The sequence below is a fragment of the Neoarius graeffei genome, chromosome 11, assembly GCF_027579695.1.
Source record: "Neoarius graeffei isolate fNeoGra1 chromosome 11, fNeoGra1.pri, whole genome shotgun sequence".
NCBI lineage: Eukaryota > Metazoa > Chordata > Actinopteri > Siluriformes > Ariidae > Neoarius > Neoarius graeffei.
The window spans coordinates 13,161,825-13,182,553 of NC_083579.1; the positions used below are offsets into that span (position 1 = coordinate 13,161,825).

At 40.1% G+C, this 20,729-nt stretch overlaps 1 protein-coding gene across 2 annotated transcripts in view; it reads left to right on the plus strand.

The window, feature by feature from the left end:
- LOC132894118 (zinc finger protein 271-like) overlaps positions 1 to 20,729 on the plus strand; it is a 68,365-nt gene that overhangs the window by 12,259 nt on the left and 35,377 nt on the right. Inside the window, exons 2-4 of one of the 2 annotated variants that reach the window (XM_060933448.1) lie at positions 1,660 to 1,831; positions 2,162 to 2,327; positions 2,687 to 5,139. In XM_060933448.1, coding sequence (XP_060789431.1) covers positions 1,672 to 1,831; positions 2,162 to 2,327; positions 2,687 to 4,952 — 2,592 coding nt within the window. In that variant the 5' untranslated portion in view covers positions 1,660 to 1,671 and the 3' untranslated portion in view covers positions 4,953 to 5,139. Of the gene's footprint in view, positions 1 to 1,659; positions 1,832 to 2,161; positions 2,328 to 2,686; positions 5,140 to 13,562; positions 13,835 to 20,729 lie in introns of those variants that run through there. The other variant, XM_060933447.1, reaches the window with a different exon arrangement.

The following is a 20,729-nucleotide window of genomic DNA, read 5'->3' on the forward strand; positions in this document are numbered from 1 at the left end:
AGTAGCCACGTTACAGGCACCGTTATAAAAAACCCGTACAATATGTAGGTATGTAATTCATTTGTTTATGTTGCTAAGCGGATTAAATAAAGTTTTTAAAAATCTCACCTGTAATATCTTTCTGGGTAAATATCTCTCAACAATGCTTAAGAAGAATAACAGTTTTTATTTTTTTAAATCTAAGAAATGAACGTGAATTTGAAGGAGCCTGCGCCTGCGGCTTAAAATCCGGTGCGGCTTGTACAATTACAAAATTGATCTTTCTTAAATTTGAGCATGCGGCTTTTAATCAGGTGTGCCCTGTAGTCCGGAATTTACGGTATATAGTTTTGTTTAAATGCTGCATATGATTTTAATTTTTATATTAATTAGATTACTAGAACAAACTGAGTATTTCTACTTTTTTTGTATAGCTTGGGGAACAGACACAGTCTTGATATAGACCCCTTTCACATGACGTCACCACGCCGCGAGATTTTGTTAGGCGCCATATTGGAAGACCAAGTACATGCACTCACAATATAAAACGAAGTACGAGCGAGAGTAAAGTGACACGATGGATGATAATTCTGGTTATGTGAGTACATTACCAGCTGCAGAAAGGGCACGGTATGTGGAGAAACTGGCTGTGATTGATGGGTTTGACCCATATGATAAGACTCGCGGCAAGGGAGAATGGAAACATAAGGAGGACCTGACACCAATTCTGTCATCTGTCTGCTACCCAGACATTGTAAACTATTTGTTGTTTACACCCAGTGCCTACACTCAGTGTTTGAACTATGCCGATATTTTGGAGGGGGTCCCTTTTTTTCCCTTGGGGGGGCGCTTGCGCTTGTCTCGGAGCGCGGATCTCCAAACACATGAGAAGCCTATCTTGCGCACATATCATGCAGACTCCACACCTCCACACACGCATCGCGTCTGAAGTCATAACTCATCAGGGGAAATCGTGTCCACATTGGCATGTTCAAAAAACAACCTCGCGTCAACAATGATACCACACGCAAGAAAAAAATAAAACAGTCAGGCTACTCAACAACCAACCTGGCAGCAGCGAGCAAGCCCCAAACCATCCTAAATTATTATTAAATTGTAGAAGTCTGGGAGGCTTGCTCCTCATACAATTATCAACTTGGGGCCAATTTAGCATGTTTTAAATCTGAATTTCTTGCGTTTGCTTACCTCAGTGTCCGCAGATCATGCACAGACTTATCCATTATATCCACAGTTTTTTGCCAAGTCTCACACAGGTTTCTTTCAAGTCTACTGTTGGGCCAATAAATCATAAATAAAACAGCTCAGATTTGTTTAAGTCGTTTGCCACTCCACTTTATTCTCGTGGGTTCACATACCGCTGCCGTTATTTCCCCCTAATCACGAGTTTGTTGGTCTTCCAAAATGGCGCAGGGTCTGTTTACTTCCGGTTTCGGGTGACGTCAGTGAAAGGGGTCTATAGTGGAATCTGAGTGACGACTCTGTGCAGCTAGCAGACAGTCAGTTTAGCCTCTTCGTCTGCTCCCTGGCCTTGGCTCTGGATTGTCGCAGATTAACTAGGCCTGTTCTGAGACTGAGCTATGCTGCAAGAAATGAAAGCAACACCCTCCCAAGTGGGATGGATGCCGTCCCGCCCTAACAGATTTGTTGTTTGATCTTTAGCTGTGTGAGGACATGAAGACGGAGACATCCACGGATGGAGGGACGTCAGAAGTCCATGTGAAGAAAGAGGAGACGCTGGAGCTGAAAATCTACAACCATGGAGATGACCTTGACAATCCACCTGACGGTTTTTCCATTAAAGTGGAAGATCCTGAGAATAAAGACTACCTCTGTAAGACCTCAGGCCACTCTGGTGCTCAGTCACACTCCCTGTTTAGTCTATCCTACACACTATCTAGTGCACTAAAATTGCAATACAGTACATTTGGGATGTAGCTTCAGTCTCAGATTATTTAATCAACAAATTGTGACAAAATGAAATTGATAAAGTATGAACTTTGTTTATCGAGAGTGTAATATGGTAGCAAGGAGTGGGAGAAACTAATTTTATATATATATATATATATATATATATATATATATATATATATATATATATATATATATATATATATATATATAAAAATACACACACTATACATATGTGTGTTTACCGATTCAGCAATAACGTACAAACAAGTCGACAGGTCGGCGGATATCCGTCGCATGGAAGGAAGGGTAAAGAACAAGTTCAAATGGTCGTGGCTGGAGGAGAAAGATGCAAACGGTGACTTTTTATCAGACTATCTGTGGAAAGTGGACAGACCAGGATATGCATTATGCACGTGGTAAGTAAATTTTTTTTTTTTTTCTTATTCTTAATTTGTTGTACTTGAGACTAAATGTTGAGATTTAGAAAATTGTGAATCAATTCTTATTGACTTGACGTGACTGATAATGACCGCAAATAAAAGTAGTTATCAGTGAGCGTGCGTGATATTGTAAACCGTATCGGCGTATTGAAGTGTTAATGTTAGTAAAAATAAAAAATGAACCACACACTCCATATAAATATATTAGTATGCCATTTATTGGGATCTAATTGATTAGCTATATTTAATGAGTCATTTATGAATTTGTATACCTCTAAATATTAACATTTTAAGTGTGAGAGAATATATTTTTTCCATTTTTTTTGTTTTGACAGGTGTAATGACCTGCTTAAATATGAGTCATCTGGGAAGAAAGTCCTCCTAAGCCACAGTAAGTGTAAGAAGCACATTGAAGCTCGTAGACTGAAGAGAACAAACCAGACTCTTCCCACAGTATTTCACAATGTAGATGCAATGGAGAAAGGAGCCACCAGTACAACTTGCACAATGCCTTCTGAGAATGTTCACAGTGCTGCTTCTTGCTCAGCCAGTCAGATGACTCCAGCAAAACCAGTCATTAGTTTTCTTGATAGGAAATCATACCAGGAGGCTGCTTTATCATCATTCATGGCAGAACATTCCCTACCACTGTCCATGTCTCCACATCTAATAAAGTTTGCTCAAGAGTTCTCTCGCGACACAAGCGTCACAAATTCCATGTGCATGGACCGAACCACAGCATCCTACAAACTCCGAGAAGGTTTAGGGACAGTTCTCCACAAGAGGCTGGTATCAGATCTTCAGAAATATCCTTTTTCCATGAATGTTGATGAATGCACAAGTTCCAACAACCAGAAGGTGCTCAGTATTCTGGTGAACTATTACAGTGATGAAGCTGGTGAATGTGTGACCAAGCACTACAACTCTACGTCTTTGGTCAGTGTGAATGCAAAGAACCTCCATAAGTGCATTGATGACTACATCGTTAGAGATGATATACCACGAAAGAATATAATATCAATGCTCTGTGATTCAGCTAACTATACGAGAGGGAAAGTGAGTGGTTTGGAGACCCTTTTGAGGAAGGACATTCCACACTTGCTCGACATCGACGGCGACACATGTCGTCATATTCAAAATTCTGTGAGGATTTTTTGCAAACAGTTTGGCCAGCATGCAGAACATCTCATTGATGATCTCCATGCAGACTTCAAGTATAGTACAGATCTGTTGTCTTATCTAAAAGACCTGTGTGTGATTGTTGGTAATCCATTTCACAAGCCACCACAGAGGATTGCACATCTGTGGCTATCAGCCTACGACACTGCTAAGACAGACCTAGAAATGATGGATGCGTTCACCACAATGTACTTTGCCTGGTTACCTGCTGAAATGAAGTCGACATACAAGGTATATGTGAACTCTATAATCAGTGACTTGTCAGCAGAAATGAAGAATAAGGTAAATGGAATGCAGCAGCTTTGCCAGCAGAAGGCACTGACCGATGATGGAAGGAAAAGGAAGCAGAGGATTGTTGAAAAGATCTTCTATCAAAGAGAGTGGACACTAGGACTGTTAAATATGTACGTGTCAGTTTTGCCCATGTTCAAATCCTTTGTGTTGATTTTTGAACAAAATGAGCCAATGTGCCATCGTCTGCACGACAAACAGACAAGTCTTTTCCGTGACTTTCTGGCGTGTTTCATCAAACAGGAGCACCTGACCAATGCATCAGCGAGAAGATTGAAGGAGCTAGATGTTTGCAACAGCCAGCTCCACCACTCGTCAAACATGTACGTCGGGAGCACTGTTGACGAAATGCTGCAGAAGTCCGATAAACACAGCAATCTCTCCAAGAAATTTCTTCAAAGGATGAAAGACGCATACATGACTGCAGCAGGCTACATGCAAAAGAAGCTGCCACTGAACAATGCGCTGCTGAAATGCCTTTCAGCCATCGACCCAAAAGCACAGGGACACTCCCTTACAGCTGAACATCTAAAGAAGCTGAAGGATTTTTTCCCGACAATCTTAAGTCAGGAAGAAAAGGATCAGTACTTGAGGGAAGTGTCAAGAATCCAGATGGATCCAACCTTACCTGCGGTAAATGACAGCACACGACTGGATCACTGGTGGAGAGAGGTCATGCCCTGCTATCCTGCTCTTGGGAAGGTAGTAAGAGCATGTCTGAGTATTTTCACCGGACCCAAAATGGAGCAGTCATTTAGCTTCATGAATGACCTCATTGGTGCTAAATCAAACAGGATGGCTGTACAGACGTATGCTGCAATTCAGGCTGTGAAGTATGATCTGAAAGCTCGGCGCACAAACAGCCTGGACTATTATAATAGGGAGGATATCCTCAGGGACCCTGTGGACAAAAGTGTTTGCTACCACATGCAGACAGCACATGGCAGATATGCTAAAAAACTCAGGGAGATGAAAGAGGAAAAGGCACTGCCAAATCCAGCCTCTCAACCCAAGACAAGACAGTCCGTTCATAGCATAGCAAAAAACATTAAAAAAGACATTTGGGGAAAGCGCAAGAGAAAACAAAACAGCTGTAAGGCTGTGGAACAACCGAAGAAGAAGAGGGTCTAGATTTAGTGGTGTCCGTTTCACAGCTTGTTTTCACTTACCCTAGCAGACTGTCGTCTTTGTTTTTTACAAATCTATGAACTTTGCAGTGCATTCCATGTCTCTGTGTCTCTTTTTTTTTTTTTTAAATATATAAGAAAATATTCTTTTAGATAAGTTTGTGTTGAATAAGCTCAATTTTACAAGATAATGTGGCTGATTTATCTTTTCTGTTCTGAATGAGTTTACTGTTACAATAAATATCTGATTAATAAGACTGTGTTTTGATATTGAATCAATTCAATTTCATGAGTGTGAACTATTTAATATCAGTTGAGTTATTTTCTAAACATATATGCAGTATTGCACATAAGATGTGACAGCGTCACTTTATGTAAGTTTTGACATCCAATAGTGAAAATTCTGAATTTAGAACAATGCACTCCTGAAAATTACTCATTAACTAGGGAAATTAAATTTGATATTTTTGACATGTTAATCATTAATGTACATGAAAGAAAAAGGCTTAAAAGTTATAACTTGTTTTAGTGAAAATAAGTACTAGAATGCAGGGTTTTGCATGTTATATTATTAAAAATTTTCAGGGGATGTGTCGTCCCCCCCCCAATCTTAGTTTGACTTTCAAAAGTTCAGGATTTCTCTCTCTCTCTCATACATGTATAATACGAGTGCCTTGAAAAAGTATTCATACCCCTTGAACTTTTTCACATTTTTCCAACTTACAACCACAAACTTAATTTTTTATTGAGATTTTATGTGATCGACCAACACAGAGTAGCACATAATTGTGAAGTGAAACGAAAAGGATAAATGGTCTTCAAAATTTTAAATAAAAATGTGGTGTGCATTAGTATTCCGCCCCCCTGTGTCACTTTTGTAGAGCCACCTTTTGCTGCAATTACAGCTGCAAGTCTTTTGTGGTAGTATGTCTCTACAGCTTTGCACATCTAGACACTGAAATTTTTGCCCATTCTTCTTTGCAAAATAGCTCAAGCTCAGCCAGATTGGATGGAGAGCGTCTGTGAACAGCAATTTTCAAGTCTTGTCACAGATGCTCAATGGGATTTAGGTCTGGACTTTGACTGGGCCATTCTAACACATGAATATTCTTTGATCTAAACCAGGGTTTTTCAAAGTGTGGGAGAGTCAGCTCCCCCTCAGAGAGCAAATAAACAACAGCGCCCCCCCTCACAATTTTTGTTGTTGCTATACTTAATGTTCCATTTGTATTTAAAAAAAAAAAGGTTGTTGTACACATTTTTATTTTTTTCTTTTACACATTTTAAACATCTGTGCTTTTCTTTTTAAAACATCTTGTTTTACACATTTTAAGCATCTCATAGCGTCGTTAGCTAGCACCTCTTGGCAGACAACACACTGTGGCAGTGGAGCATCTTCAGATCCAGTCCATGAAAATCCAAACTTTAAATAATCATGGTCATACTTCCTTCTTTTTTCAGTCCCCCCAGGATCCCGAGGGCCTTTTTTGTGATTGTTGCGGGCTAAAATGTCTGTTGCGGGGGTTTTCCAAAAAATTGCGACGAAAGTTGTGGTATTTTTTAGGTTTTTGTTGCGATTACATTGCGGGAGGAAGTGAAAGTTGCGAGAAATTGTTGCGATTTTCTTTTTGTGATTAAAATTGAGTGATATGTTTAAGTTATTATTGAAAAACTATTGATTAAAAAAAGACACTGAGAAATGGTCCTATAAACAACTTTACCAATATAAAAGATTACCAGGACTACAAAAATGCAGAAAAATAGGCTTTACTTATCCAAATGCACCTGTTGGTTCAAAAGTTAAAGTGCATAGAACCTCACAGCACAACATGAAGTTACCTTAAAATATAATATAAATGCCTCAGCTTTCATGTAAGAAAAAAAACTATTAATACTAGTACTGTGTGCAGGCAGTCTCTCCTGAAGACTAAATTAAACAATAATTATAAACTAATAAAATAAATGGCTCAGGCTTCATAGAAGGAAAAAAAAACAGTTTGAACAGAATCTCAGTATGATGCTGAAGCTGCCTAAACAATGGAAAATAAAATGCCATTTTGGCAAAAATGTTGGCATCCATTAATTTCTTGTATTAAGTAAAAAAATAATGTAAAGTGCACACAGTCCTTCACTGTAAACATAACACACTTTCAGTAACAGAATTTAAGCCTATATAAACACTGTCTCGCACATGCAGTGTTGCCAGATGCTGCTGACGTTTTCCAGTCCAAAATATGTTCAAAACCCGCCAAAATGCACTTAAAACCGCCCAATCTGGCAACACTGCGCGCATGCTGCTTCTCTTGAATGTATACACGGAAGTAAGGCGGAAGTTAGTTTGTCGACGCCAACGATTGGTCAAATTTGCGGGAAGGTTGCGGTGATTGGATATAATTGCAACACCGCCCTGAATTCGCGGGGATTGGTTGAATTTGCAAATCACAACATCGTGAAATCCTGGAGGGTCTAGTTTTTTGCTTGGCCCAGACTCTGTCTCCTCACTCACTGTAGCTTTAGGTACTAAAAATCGATCCATTTTGTCTCTGGCAAAGGCTAGCTGAAGTTCGCTAAATGTCCGCAATAGTAACTTATTCTGGTTTATGTTTCCTCACGTTGCGCTCCCCCGAAGAACTCTGGCGCCCCCTAAGGGAGGCGTGCCCCACACTTTGAAAAGCCCTGATCTAAACCATTCCATTGTAGCTCTGGCTGTATGTTTAGGGTCATTGTCTTGCCGGAAGGTGAATCTCCTTCCCAGTCTCAAGTCTTTTGCAGCCTCCAACAGGTTTTCTTCCAGGATTGCCCTGTATTTAGCTCCATCCATCTTCCCATCAACTCTGACCTGCTTCCCTGTCCCTGCTGAAGAAAAGCATCCCCATAGCATGATGCTGCCACCACCATGTTTCACAGTGGGGATGGTGTGTGCAGGGTGATGAGCAGTGTTAGTTTTCTGCCACACATAGCGCTTTGCATTTAGGCCAAAAAGTTCAACTTTGGTCTCATCTGACCAAAGCACCTTCTTCCACATATTTGCTTCTTATGCCTGTCTTTCAACAATGGCTTTCTTCTTGCCACTCTTCCAAAAAGGCCAGATTTGTGGAGTGTACAACTTATAGTTGTCCTGTGCACAGATTCTCCCACCTGAGCTGTGGATTTCTGCAGCTTCTCCAGAGTGATCATGGGCCTCTCGGCTGCTTCTCTGACCAGTGCTCTCTTTGCTCGCTCTGTCAGTTTAGGTGGACGGCCACGTCTTGGTAGGTTTGCAGTTGTGCCATACTTTTTTCCCATTTTTGAATGATGGATTGAACAGTGCTTCTTGAGATGTTCAGAGCTTGGGATATTTTTTTACAACCTAACCCTGCTTTAAAGTTCTCTAGACCTTTATCCCTGACCTGTCTGGTGAGTTCTTTGGTCTTCATGATGCTGTTTGTTCTTCAGTGTTCTCTAACAAACCACTGAGGCCTTCACAGAACAAGTGTATTTATGCTGAGAGTAAATTACACACAGTAGGACTCTATTAACGAATTAGATGACTTCTGAAGGCAATTGATTGCACTGGATTGTATTTAGAGGTATCAGAGTACAGGGGGCTGAATACTAATGCACACCACATTTTTCAGATTTTTATTTGTTTAAAATTTTGAAGACCATTTATCATTTTTGTTTCACTTCGCAATTATGTGCTACTCTGTGTTGGTCTATCACAAATCTCAATAAAAAACTTTTAAGTTCGTGGTTGTAAGGTGGAAAAATGTGCAAAAGTTCAAGGGGTATGAATACTTTTTCAAGGCACACTTTTATATATATCCCAAAGTATATTATTCCCCTCATACCACAGTGATTTGCCTATGATTACAATTTTTAATTTATTACCGTATTTTCCGGACTATACGTCACTCCGGAGTTTAAGTCGCATCAACCAAAAAATGCATTATGAAGACGAAAAAAAACATATATACGTTGCACCGGACTACAAGTCGCACTTTTTTGAAGGGTTATTCTATCCATAGAATCTGCGATTCTATCTGATAAGCGGCGCGTGGTTACTGCGCGACTGCATCGTTTATTTAATAAACGAACAGCTGAGCAGTGATAACGCGCCCTTTGCCCTGTAAGTAGCCTAGTCTGATTATTTTAAATATCTACTACTATCTTTAATACTATCACTATCGTTATTACTAATAGCCTATATTATTATTATAACTAATATTAGTAGCCTATTACTGATGCATTAATCAGTTTGCTTTTAGAATATTTTTACCGGTAGGGCTTATTATCGCCCCATGGCTCTTTCATCTTTATTAAAGCTGTAGTCATCATCGAGGAGTGTCATTCTTCATTTTTGTCGAATTTTATTTCATCAAATCAGAGGCCAAGTAGGCTATAGGTATATCATCTCCAAAGACAGGTACGGTAGTAAAAACAACCGTCTAGTGGAAAAAAAAAACAACCACCACCGCTCAGAGAAAAAAACAGGCAGAAAGTGCGCCTGCCAGTTAACGTCAGATAAAAACATTAAACGTTATTCAGACCATTAACACCATAACATCAGAGACGAAGAATAAAGTTCATCTTGGAAGGAGAGTTATTTTTAAAAATGCAAAACAAAATCATTTATAATAGCCCAGAGAAAAACTGGCTGAATATGTACCGTAACGTCAAGTTATTCAATAGCCTATAGGCCTAAAATCATTACATAACTTATTTAAATAACTATAGGCCTATCATTAATAATAAAACACAGGTCAATCAAGTTTATCAAGCTGACGATTTCACTCCAAATCAGCAAATCCATTGAATTCCTCATCCTCGGTGTCGCTTCTGAACAACTCTGTCAACTCCAGCGGCAGATGAAGCGCCGTTTCCTCTTCTTCTGCGTGGCTGTCATCAGACTCTGCATCAGCTCCAGTTATTCCGTGTATACGTCGCACCGGAGTATAAGTCGCATGGCCAGCCGAACCATGAAAAAAAGTGCGACTTATAGTCAGAAAAATACGGTAATGAGTGACACATTGCATGTTTTATTTGTTTCTAGTTACATTTAATGTTACAGGTCATTCTCTCCAGCCTCTCCTGTGTTTTGTTCTGAGACCAAAACAAAAAAAATGCATGTTGTGTGACTGAGAAACCAGAAAGCACAAACTCCTCTGTCCTGAAGACTCTTCCATCTTTACAAACTTACTGACTGATACCTAGGTCACCTTCCATAAATGTTAAATAAATGTCCTAACGTCTTCACTACATTAGAAGATTATAGGTTTGGTTTTTTTCCCCCACCCATTTTCTCCCCAATGTGGTCACCTGCTAGTATCCACCCACTAGCCAGATCTCTCTAACCATGTGAGTGAAGACTAATACATGCTTCTTCCAAGACATGTGAAGCCAGCAACCTCTTCTTTTCCAAATGCAGCTCAGGCAGTGTCACAGGATAGCAAAAAGCACCTGGAGGAAAGTGCTCTGTGCTCTCTTCCCCATATGCATGAGCTCGCAGACGGCCCCAATAGATCACTTGCATGTGACATCACAGCCGATCCAGATTGTAAACAGACGCCATCTTGTCGGTCAAACGCCATATTTCCGCCTTCTACTTCTGCTTCTACTTCTACCTTTTTCTTCTGGAAAACCCTACTATATACAATTCTACTACAACGTCAACTCCACTGAAAATCAATAAAACATACGACGAGTGGAATCCTGTGTCCGAGTCCTTCCCTTTCAAGTGTGGGAAACCCATGATGCTCACATGCACTTGATAGTAGGCTGCCACGGGACCCTGACAGGCGTGCAAAATAGATTGCTGCTATCAGGTATACCATATATACAGTAATAGTGATAGACTACTGATACTTGATCTAACTGATAATATAAAATATTCAACCATAATAGTGGATATGGCGGCGCATGATGGGGATGCTGCGGCTACAAGCTCTCCCTACCTGTGCACGTTTTTTGTTTTTTTTTGTGTGTATTTTTGCATGGTGTTCATCTGTACCGGACTTCAATATCCACTACAACCGTATGGACTTACTGGACATTGGTTTCCAGCAGAAAAGGACGGTTTGTAGTGATTTCCATCGCATGCACAACATTCCGGACGAGATAGCGAGACCAGCGGGGTCTCCGTGGATTGTTATCGGGTCTGGCAGGCGAAGGAGGCGGCGTCGGGAGAGGAAGCAAAAGCGAGGCTGCAGAGCCGGCCTGTTGACTAAGCTCAGAAAACAGCCACTCAAACCTCCACTGCCAAGCCTCTACCTCTCCAACGCCAGATCCATGGTAAACAAGACGAACGATTTGGAATTACAGCCGGAATTACTTTATTCTATTCTATAATCGGCTGGTCAGTGCTATACTAGATACTACTGATTATATCTAGTATCAGTACTAGTACTCAATACTTAAGTGACTTACCCGTCCAATGAGGATTGTTATTTTCTTTTTTACAAGATGCCACATCTGAGGGGGGCTGACAAATCCTGAATTTCTGTAAAGATAACTGTCCAGAGATTTATAAGCACGCAGTGCTTCATCACTGAACAGCGAAGGAAAGTTAATGAGGTAATTATACACATCTGGGTATTCCACCTCTGGCAGTTCAATATCCACTGACACGGTCGTGAAAACTACGTCCGGTAATCGATAAGGGTCACTAATCTGTAGGTCGTTTATTTTAGACATATATCTAGTTATCTGTTTATTAGAAAAATGAGCCGTGTAGTCCGCCGGTTATATTCAGCTGTGTTGTTGACCGACAAGATGGCGGCTGTTTACATTCCAGCCGGGATTCGGTCACGTGACTGCAAGAGGTCTATCAGCCAAGGGCGCAGATGGCACTTGGGACGGGGGGGGGACATGTCCCCCCCCAGATTTATAGTGACCCCTATCTGTCCCCCCGACCCACTGTCCCTACGTAAGGCGCCAAACATAGGTAGAAAAAGTGAGGATTAATGTTCCGTTAGTTAGACTAACTTACATTGCAGCACAAAGTTGAAATGGCAGCAGCAGTAGCCTTGTCTATGATCAGTCCACATTATACCGATTCAAGAAGGGGAAAGGCTGGAGCAGATCCTTGCAGAGTTGGGAAAGCAAGGTGTTCAATTTTCCACATAATTCTCGGTTAATAACACTGCACAGCTCATCCATTTGATAGCAACGGTGTTTCTGCTACAACTAATGGTGCATTCAGTTGTACTCGTAAGTTGGAAGTTTGAAGTCGGAAAAGCATTGAAATCTAGCATCTACCAGCATAAACGTTGGGGTTTTCGTTTCATTTCATTAACTGTCCATTTTTTTTTCGAATTCCATGTTCCATGATGTCCCAGTTTTTAAACTGGGATGCGGCGGAGAGATGTTTTTGGGACCTATTGAGTCTCCTTCTAGACGGTAAATTTATTTGGCTGCAGAGGGAAATTATTTTTTTTTCTATCAGTTTTGTTTATTGGAAAAAATACTTTTTTTTTTTATTTGCGTGAATCTGTTGTTCAAGTGTTTATACTTCTGTTTTCATACACATTTTATGTTTCTAATCATTTACATGAAGGCACGAGTGTGAATCATTTCAATTTTATTTTGCTATTAATTTTTGGACATTCCCTTTTTGTTAGAAGTTACAGTTAAAGTTTCTGTGATGAGATTCTTCATCCTGCTGAGATCAGCAAATGTTTAAATAAAACATGCAGAAGACATGAAGTTTTGGAGCGTGATTAACATACCAGACAAATAACAATTTGATGATGTATAGCTAGTGTTGACCAGGCAGGCCTTTGTCTACCAATGTTCATTCAGTTAGAAAACTCACAATTCTAATGTATATTGAAGCTTCAGTATGCATTTACACAAAATGGAATCATTTGCTGACAGCTCAGTCCCCCCCAGTTCAAAAATCCTATCTGCGCCCCTGCTGTCAGCTGTGGTTAATAGGGGACAGAGTGTATACCCGTCAGTATGCCCTTGGAATGGGATGTTCAATAAGCACATATGGGTGTGAGAGACAGGAGTCTTAACTATCTGTATTTTGGTTATGCTTAAATTGCCACTGGATATGATTTTTTTTTTAATTAAATATGAATCCTAGATGGATTAGAAAAATGCCTAGATCTAGAAATGCCAGAATTGTTGGCAAGTTCACGTAGAGATGTGCATGGGACTATTTATTTATTTACTTACTTACTGTGTGGACAGTTATTTTTGTTTGTACTTGCATGTGATTTCATAACACATTTGGGGGAATTCTGTTTCCCAAAAGATAAGCAAACAAGTAGCCGAATTTAAAACGACCATGACCCTGACCAGGCAGGTCCTAAGAATGCAGTAAATACATCACGCAGTGCCCCACATTCATGTTAATGAACATTTATTTTATTTTGCCCTGCAAGCTTCATTTCTGACCACTTATTTACTCCCACAAGGAAGTAAAAAAATTAATGCTCATGGACCTTGTTGTGTCCTGTGAGATCTCGGTCCTGATGGACACCTCTACTTTCAACCAGATGCTCAGTGAACCTTTCTGGCAAGCTTTCTTAGAATAATCTTTATACAGTACTAATGTACTGCATATGATCTTAGATATGCACACGCATTCGGGCCTCACTTCTTCCTGTTGTGTTTTCTGTACTCCCAGACTGTGAAGTTTGCAAATCCTTCTTCTTCAACAAATGTGAGGTTCATGGCCTGCCCCGCTTCATCCCAGACACTCCTGTTGCCATGGGAGTCTCTGACCGAGCCAGACAAACTCTTCCTCCTGGGCTAGAAATCCAGAAGTCCAGTATTCCTGATGCAGGCCTGGGCGTGTTTAATAAGGGGGAGACTGTTCCAGTAGGTGCACACTTCGGACCCTATCAGGGAGAGCTGGTAAACGGAGAGGAAGCCAGGAACAGTGGAGACTCCTTGGTTGTGAGTTTGTCATAAGTCTATTATTAAGCTTGTGTATATTTTTAAGTAACAAAACATGCCGACTAGATGAAGGTATCTCCAATTTATATCGATTTCTTCTTGCCAGTGATCTGTGGAGTCGTGGTGTGAATCACAAGTTTGATCATAATGCGATCCTACATCGATTCTTTTAGCCAGTGTGGTGGAAATTCACCTGTTAATAATAGAAACACTCGTAACACTTGAATAATGTTCAAGCAAATATTTCTTTATTGTATAATTTTAATATAAATATTCATGAAAAATCACAAGCCCAAGTATCACTAACATTGGTCCTACCATAACTACTACTAAGCCTGGTCAGCTTCCTGTATTACACAAGATTTCATTCATCATCATAGTTTCCATTAACATTCCATCATAATCTGTTTTCCCAAATGCAGCTGAGGAAAAACTGAACCAAATTCTCCTTGACTCTGCTGCATCCCCGACAACATGATAGCTTCTTCTCACACACACACAAAAACAAGGAACTTATTAATTCACACTTAGTTTGTTTCTTTTCTAAATGTCGAGGATAAACAGAGAAGCATGACCCTAGAGGATTTGAACAGGTAATGTTAACTATAATTAATGCTAAAGTTAATATAAAACTTGTTACCACACTAACAATCAGATGATTTTCGATACCTCAAAATTTGCCATGATGCGAGTTGGTTTGACATTTTACACAATCTGTTTCATTAACATGAGTTCACAAATGCAAACAAAATATAATTTGAACATCGGTTCGGTGAGGGTTGATTGGATTGGATATGTACAGTGTATATACCCAGTGTGCTGTAAGGTAAAGTGAAGTGTGCTGTGGAATTTTGAGCAACCCCATGCTTTTTTTTTTAATCCCCCCGCTGGCTGAAAGGCCCGAAGAGGGATTATGTCGTGGCGATGTCTATCCATCCCGGGAAGGGTGCTCACCTTCTGATATCAACTTCTCAATTTTTTAGACGAATATCTCAAAGCTTAGCAAAAGGCCTTGTTATATGACGGTAATACTCTTTTTGCGATTTAATTTCGTTTGGGAAAATTTTCCCAGAGTTTTGACCCTTGATTAAATAACTTGTACTTTGACAATTTCATGAGGGTATATGTTCTTCTGAAATCAACTCCTCTCACAATTTGTGGAAGAATTTCACCAAACTTGGCAAAAGGCTTTGTTATACAACAGCTATATGCATATTGAAACTTATTTGGGCAACTTTTACCAGAGTTATGCCCTTGATTATTAACAAACTTGTACTTTAGCATTTTCATCAAGGTGTGCTTGCTTTCTGAAATCAACTTCCCTCACAAGTTTTGGAGGAATTTCATGTAATTTGGCAAAGTTTTTTTTTTTTTAAATCCCCTGCTGGCCGAAAGGCCCAAAGGGGGATTATGTCATGGTGATGTCCGTCTGTCCATCCATCCCGGGAAGGGTACTTGCCTTCTAAAATCAACACCACACTCAATTTTTGGAGGAATTTTGCGAAACTTGGCAGGATTGTTATATGTCAATAATACGCATATTACAATTTCGTTCAATTCAGTCACATTTTACCAGAGTTATGGCATAGTTGCCAGCGGGGGATATTGTGCTCTCTGAGCACTCTTGTCATACAGGCTCATAAAATAGTGTTGTTTTTTTTTTTTTTTTTAAAAATACACCAATGACACTGCTTTTTAATTAAAAACGTTTGTAGGTAGTCATTTATTTAGAACTTTTACTATTCTCTTTTTATCTAAATGGCCTTTAGTCCCATTCTCAGTTTGATTTTGAAAATAAATTTAGGTCCAGGGAGGAGGATTACTATTGTAGCGACGAGAAATGGCAGTCACTCTAGTTGTTGTCAGTTCCCCAGAGCCTTGCCAGAGTGCAAAGGTTCATGAGAGTGTTTAATGTTTAAGCTTAGAGAGCATTAGGGGCTAAATAGCAATGGGCAATCTTGACCAAGACTCCTGCACTAATTGATCACCTCTGGCCAGTATTTCTGATAGGCATACAGCTTGTAGTAAAATAAAACATCATCTCCTAGAACCATGTTATGTACAGACCACGCGATATCACATGAGAAGTCAACCAGTCCTTATCCAAGTCCACCATTCCACCCTGCCTAAAGTTCTCGATCATAGTTCCACTGCCAAAAAAAGACCATCAGCAGTAGCTTGAATGACCACCATCCAGTGACACTCCTGTCATCATGAAGTGCTTTGAGAAACTGGTCTGGACTCGCATCATCGCAAGCCTCCCACCCATGTTAGACAGACACCAGTATGCTTACAGAGCCAACATGTCTACAGAGGATACCATAGCCACAACTCTCCTCACTGCCCTCACTCACCTTGAGCATCAGGAGAGCTACGCTAGGCTGCTCTTTGTGGACTTTAGCTCAGCATTCAACACCATTCTTCCTCACAGACTTGTCCAAACTGACAGACCTGGGACTGTCTCAATCCATCTGCCTCTGGATAAAGGACTTCCTGTCTAATCGCTCCCAGAGGGTGAGAGTAGGCCCCCGCATCTCCTCAACCTCAGCCCTGGCTCTCCACAGGGCCGTGTGCTGAGCCCCATGCTCTTCACCCTCTACACTTATGACTGCACCCTGCCCACTCCAGTAATGGCATTGTCAAATTTGTGGATGATACTACCATAGTGGGGCTCGTCTCTGGGGGAATGAGTCCGTTTATCAGGACAAAGTGGAGCAGCAGTCTGGGTGGTGCAGAGACAACAATCTGGTCCTCAACACCACAAAAACCAAGGAGCTGATCATAGACTTAAGGAAAAAGACAACAGACATTCAGTCTATTCTCATTGGTGGGGAATGTGTGGAGAAGGTCTCGGACTTCCAGTTCCTGGGGGTGCACGTAGAGGAGGACCTGACCTGGAGCACCAACACCACACAGGTGATAAAGAAGGCACAGCAGAGACTTTACTTCCTGAGGATCCTCAGGAAGAACCATCTCACTCAAAAACTGCTTGTGGTGTTCTACCGTTGCACCACAGAGAGCATACTTACATCCTGCATCAGTGTGTGGTTTGCCAGCTGCACAGCAGCAGAGAAGAAAGCACTCCAGAGGGTCGTCACCACTGCCCAGATCATCATCGGATGCCCTCTCCCCTTCCTGGAAGAGCTTTACAGTTCCTGCTGCCTCAAAAGAACCTAGGGTATATTAAAAGATCCATCCCACCCCAGACATTCTCTGTTTGAACTGCTGCCCTCGGGCAGACAGTTCAGGTCAATTAAGAGACGGACGGGGGCGTCGTGGCTCAGGTGGCTAAGGCGCCATACCATAAATCCGGGGACCCGGGTTCGATTCCGACCTGAGGTCATTTCCCGATCCCTCCCTGTCTCTCTCTCCCGATCATTTCCTGTCCTGTCTCTACACTGTCCTATCCAATAAAGGTGAAAAAGCCCAAAAAAAATCTTTAAAAAAAAAATTAAGAGACGGACAAATAGACCCCTTGCGCATGTCATGCATCACGTGATTTCACCTAGGGGTCAAACAGACAACGTCTTTTGTGTAAGCAAGGCTTAACCTGTCTTAAATATGGTTCATTTTTGTGCTGTTTTTGGTTGTTCCAATCGTTCAAATAGAGAAATGGATAAAGGGTATTACCGTCTCCCTGCTATCAAGAAAAATGTTAACAAAGAGAAGCAAATGCTTCAAGAACAATGAAAAAATGAGTGATTAAAGAGAATATGACAAGAGGAGCTAAGCCTGAAATCTCCAGAGAAATTCAGGATTGTATTTAAAAAAAAAAGTCAGACGCGAGTATGGAAGAGTTTGCTGAAGAATCTTGTTTTATTTCCGCTCGCATCCGAGTTAGCTTCTTCATGAAAGTGTTTGATTTTCTTACAGGTGAAGCAGCTTCCTTATTCGACACGGAAAACCCAGATTGGGCACCAAACAAACAACACAGACATAATTTGGCAAAAAATCCAACAAGGAGCGACATTCACGATATATCGTGAAAGAACAGAAAAGATTAAGAATAGAGAGTGCTGGAGCTTTGTTTCTGTGATCAGAGAAACCCAGTCCTGTGCAAAATGTCACCATGGAGCCAGAGTGTAGTAATGAACCGGCAGTTTGAGAGTGTTCTACACAGACAGACTTCACTTTACAACAGCTGCATGCATATGAAATGGAAATAAAATAACTGAGGCAGGAAAACTATTTTGGATAAAATTGTTACTGTCCGTTACTCACTTATCAATCTGTGTAACTTAGTTGTGCCTTTTGAGTAGAGAATAAATGAAAAGGGAACTGAACATTAACTGTTTATTGAAATTATTATTATTATTATTATTATTACAAGGGTGATGATAGTTACTATATTACTACAGCTAAAATGGAGTGTGCTGATTCTGTTAGCATTTGTACCATCCACTATTAGGTAAAAATTAAAATAAAATCTTACAACGTTGAAAGTCTATAGCAAAATATTTTATTTTACAAATAACACTTCAGATATTGTTTTAACAACAATAAGTATCAATGTATAAATAAGAGTGCATGGGGCATCGTGGCTAAGGCGCCATACCATAAATCCGGGGACCCGGGTTCGATTCCGACCCGAGGTCATTTCCCGATCCCTCCCCGTCTCTCTCTCCCACTCATTTCCTGTCCTGTCTCTACACTGTCCTATCCAATAAAGGTGAAAAAAGCCCCCCCCCCCCAAAAATCTTTATAAATAAGAGTGCAACTCTGTAACTATAAGTCCTTGGGGTTGTTGAGATATGGAGGGCCGGGAATACCATCTAGCCAGCAGTTCAGGTAGTAGTCCTTTGAAAGTAAATGCTTTGGCTTTCACAACATTGTTTCTCGAAAGCTGATGTTGGGAAAAAATTTTACACAAAGGTTTTCTTGCTTTTGTAGTGGTGGTTTTGTGTTTTTTTTTTTTACACATTTATTTATTTTTTAAACTGTTCTTCTGTGTCGGGACTCTTCAGGAAAGAGAAAGTATATTCCAGCATGTAGCTAACTCTAGGCCACAAATCTGCACCATCACTCCAGTCATTTTGAGGAATTTTGTCTGGATCATAACCGCTAATAAACTCTAATTTCCACGTATATCTATCCTTTGCTTCTTTCTGACCAAGATTCTCCAATTAATCTGGTAGTAGAGCTTTTTAGCTGTAGTTTTCTTTGGACAACAGCAACGAACGTTGGACATCTTTACTTGGCTTCAGTATGTAAACAAAGTTTGCTTGTCCCCCAGGTCTAGGGTAGCGATGGTTGCTAACGTAAATGTGACGTCAATGCAAGTAGTCTAGCAACTGAAAAACAGCTTCTACCCAAGAGCCATAACTGCACTAAACACTGCTTGTTTTAAAGGGACTGTGCAATTAAAGAACAGCAGAGTGTGAATGTCTTTTTTAGAGTTTGATTTGTAAAAAAATAAATAAATATGGATTTATTTATTTGTTTAATAAGCAGATATTGCACTGGTATGATGGCATCCAATTTCATTGTGCGATGACAAAGATATATTCGTATTCAGAAGCGGAGATCTCTGTCTCGTGATTCCTCCTTCCACACGCACTCGCCACATTAGTTCACTACCCATCAACATGCTTCTACGATATATTGCATAATTACAGTCACCTACTTTTACATTTTGAGTTGAGAGAGATTTCTTTCACAGCTACCCTGACTTGCAAAAGAACAGGTAGATGTTCCACTGACAGTATTTATTAAAAAATAATAAAAATAAAATAACAGACAGAATAATAGTTTTTCCCTCAGGATTTTGTCAAACTATGGTCAGTGGACCTTGCTCTGGGGGCATGCTCCCTTGTTAGAAAATTGTTTATTTTAAAAGTTAAATGTATCAAACTGGTGCAATTTGAGAGCAAAACTAAGAGTTTAGATCTATGAAGAACTTGCTCAAAACAATTTTGTGCTTTAGTAATTTAAGCATAAACACGCTGGTTGTAGAGGTATGAATGGTAATGCCACAGCAAAAAGGTCTCACCCACAAAGCATGGTTAAGGAGTTTAACAGTTCATAAATGGTTAACAAAAAATGACTAGCGCATACATTTCAGCCGTCAAAGAAATGAAGCAGAAGTAGTTACCTGTGTTCAACTGATTTTTCATTTATTTTTTAGAAAATATAAAATATTGAATAGAGAACATGCAGAATAATTTCATTTTAGCCAAAAATAGACCTAGTTTGAACTCTGGTTAGAGCATGCGCTTGTATTTTGAACGGCAAATATATGCTACTGGATGTGTTGGCAGCTTTTCTGACTCAGAAACGAGCTAAAACTCTACAAATTCAATAGTGTGCTGTTTTAAAGTGAGAAGACACGCTGATGTTAATGTTCCCTAACTAACCTAAAGTTTGATGAATGTTAATTATCAATGCTAACTTCTGCATTGACGTGATCCCTTTGCTGTCTTAAAGGAGAACTGAAGGCAATTTTTTTTAAATCATCAAAATTCTATTTATCTCATTTTATTAAATATAGGAATGCATTTTTGATAGCTATTTTGTCACTGTTATGAGTGTTTTAAATATGCTATGTAATATATCAGTCCATATGTCAAAGCAATGGCTGTAAACGCGATTCGTTCAGACCTGTGCGAGACATCGTAAGACGGAAGTAAAACGTACAGCGGAAATCAAAGTGACCAACATCTGCCAACATTGTCAGAAGCGTGCGCTCTCCTTCAAATGCTGATGTAATCAAGACGGAAGTTTTGTTTGTTTTGATAGCAATCAGGAAAGTTTGAAAAAAGTAGGCCGTAATCGTCATTTAAACTCGTTTTTGTGCAATATTTCGTTTGGAAAATGGTTCATTTGGTGGAATAAATGTGACACAAGATGCAGAGTACGTGTTTTGCGCCTAGTTGTGGTCTGAATGGCCGGAATGCAT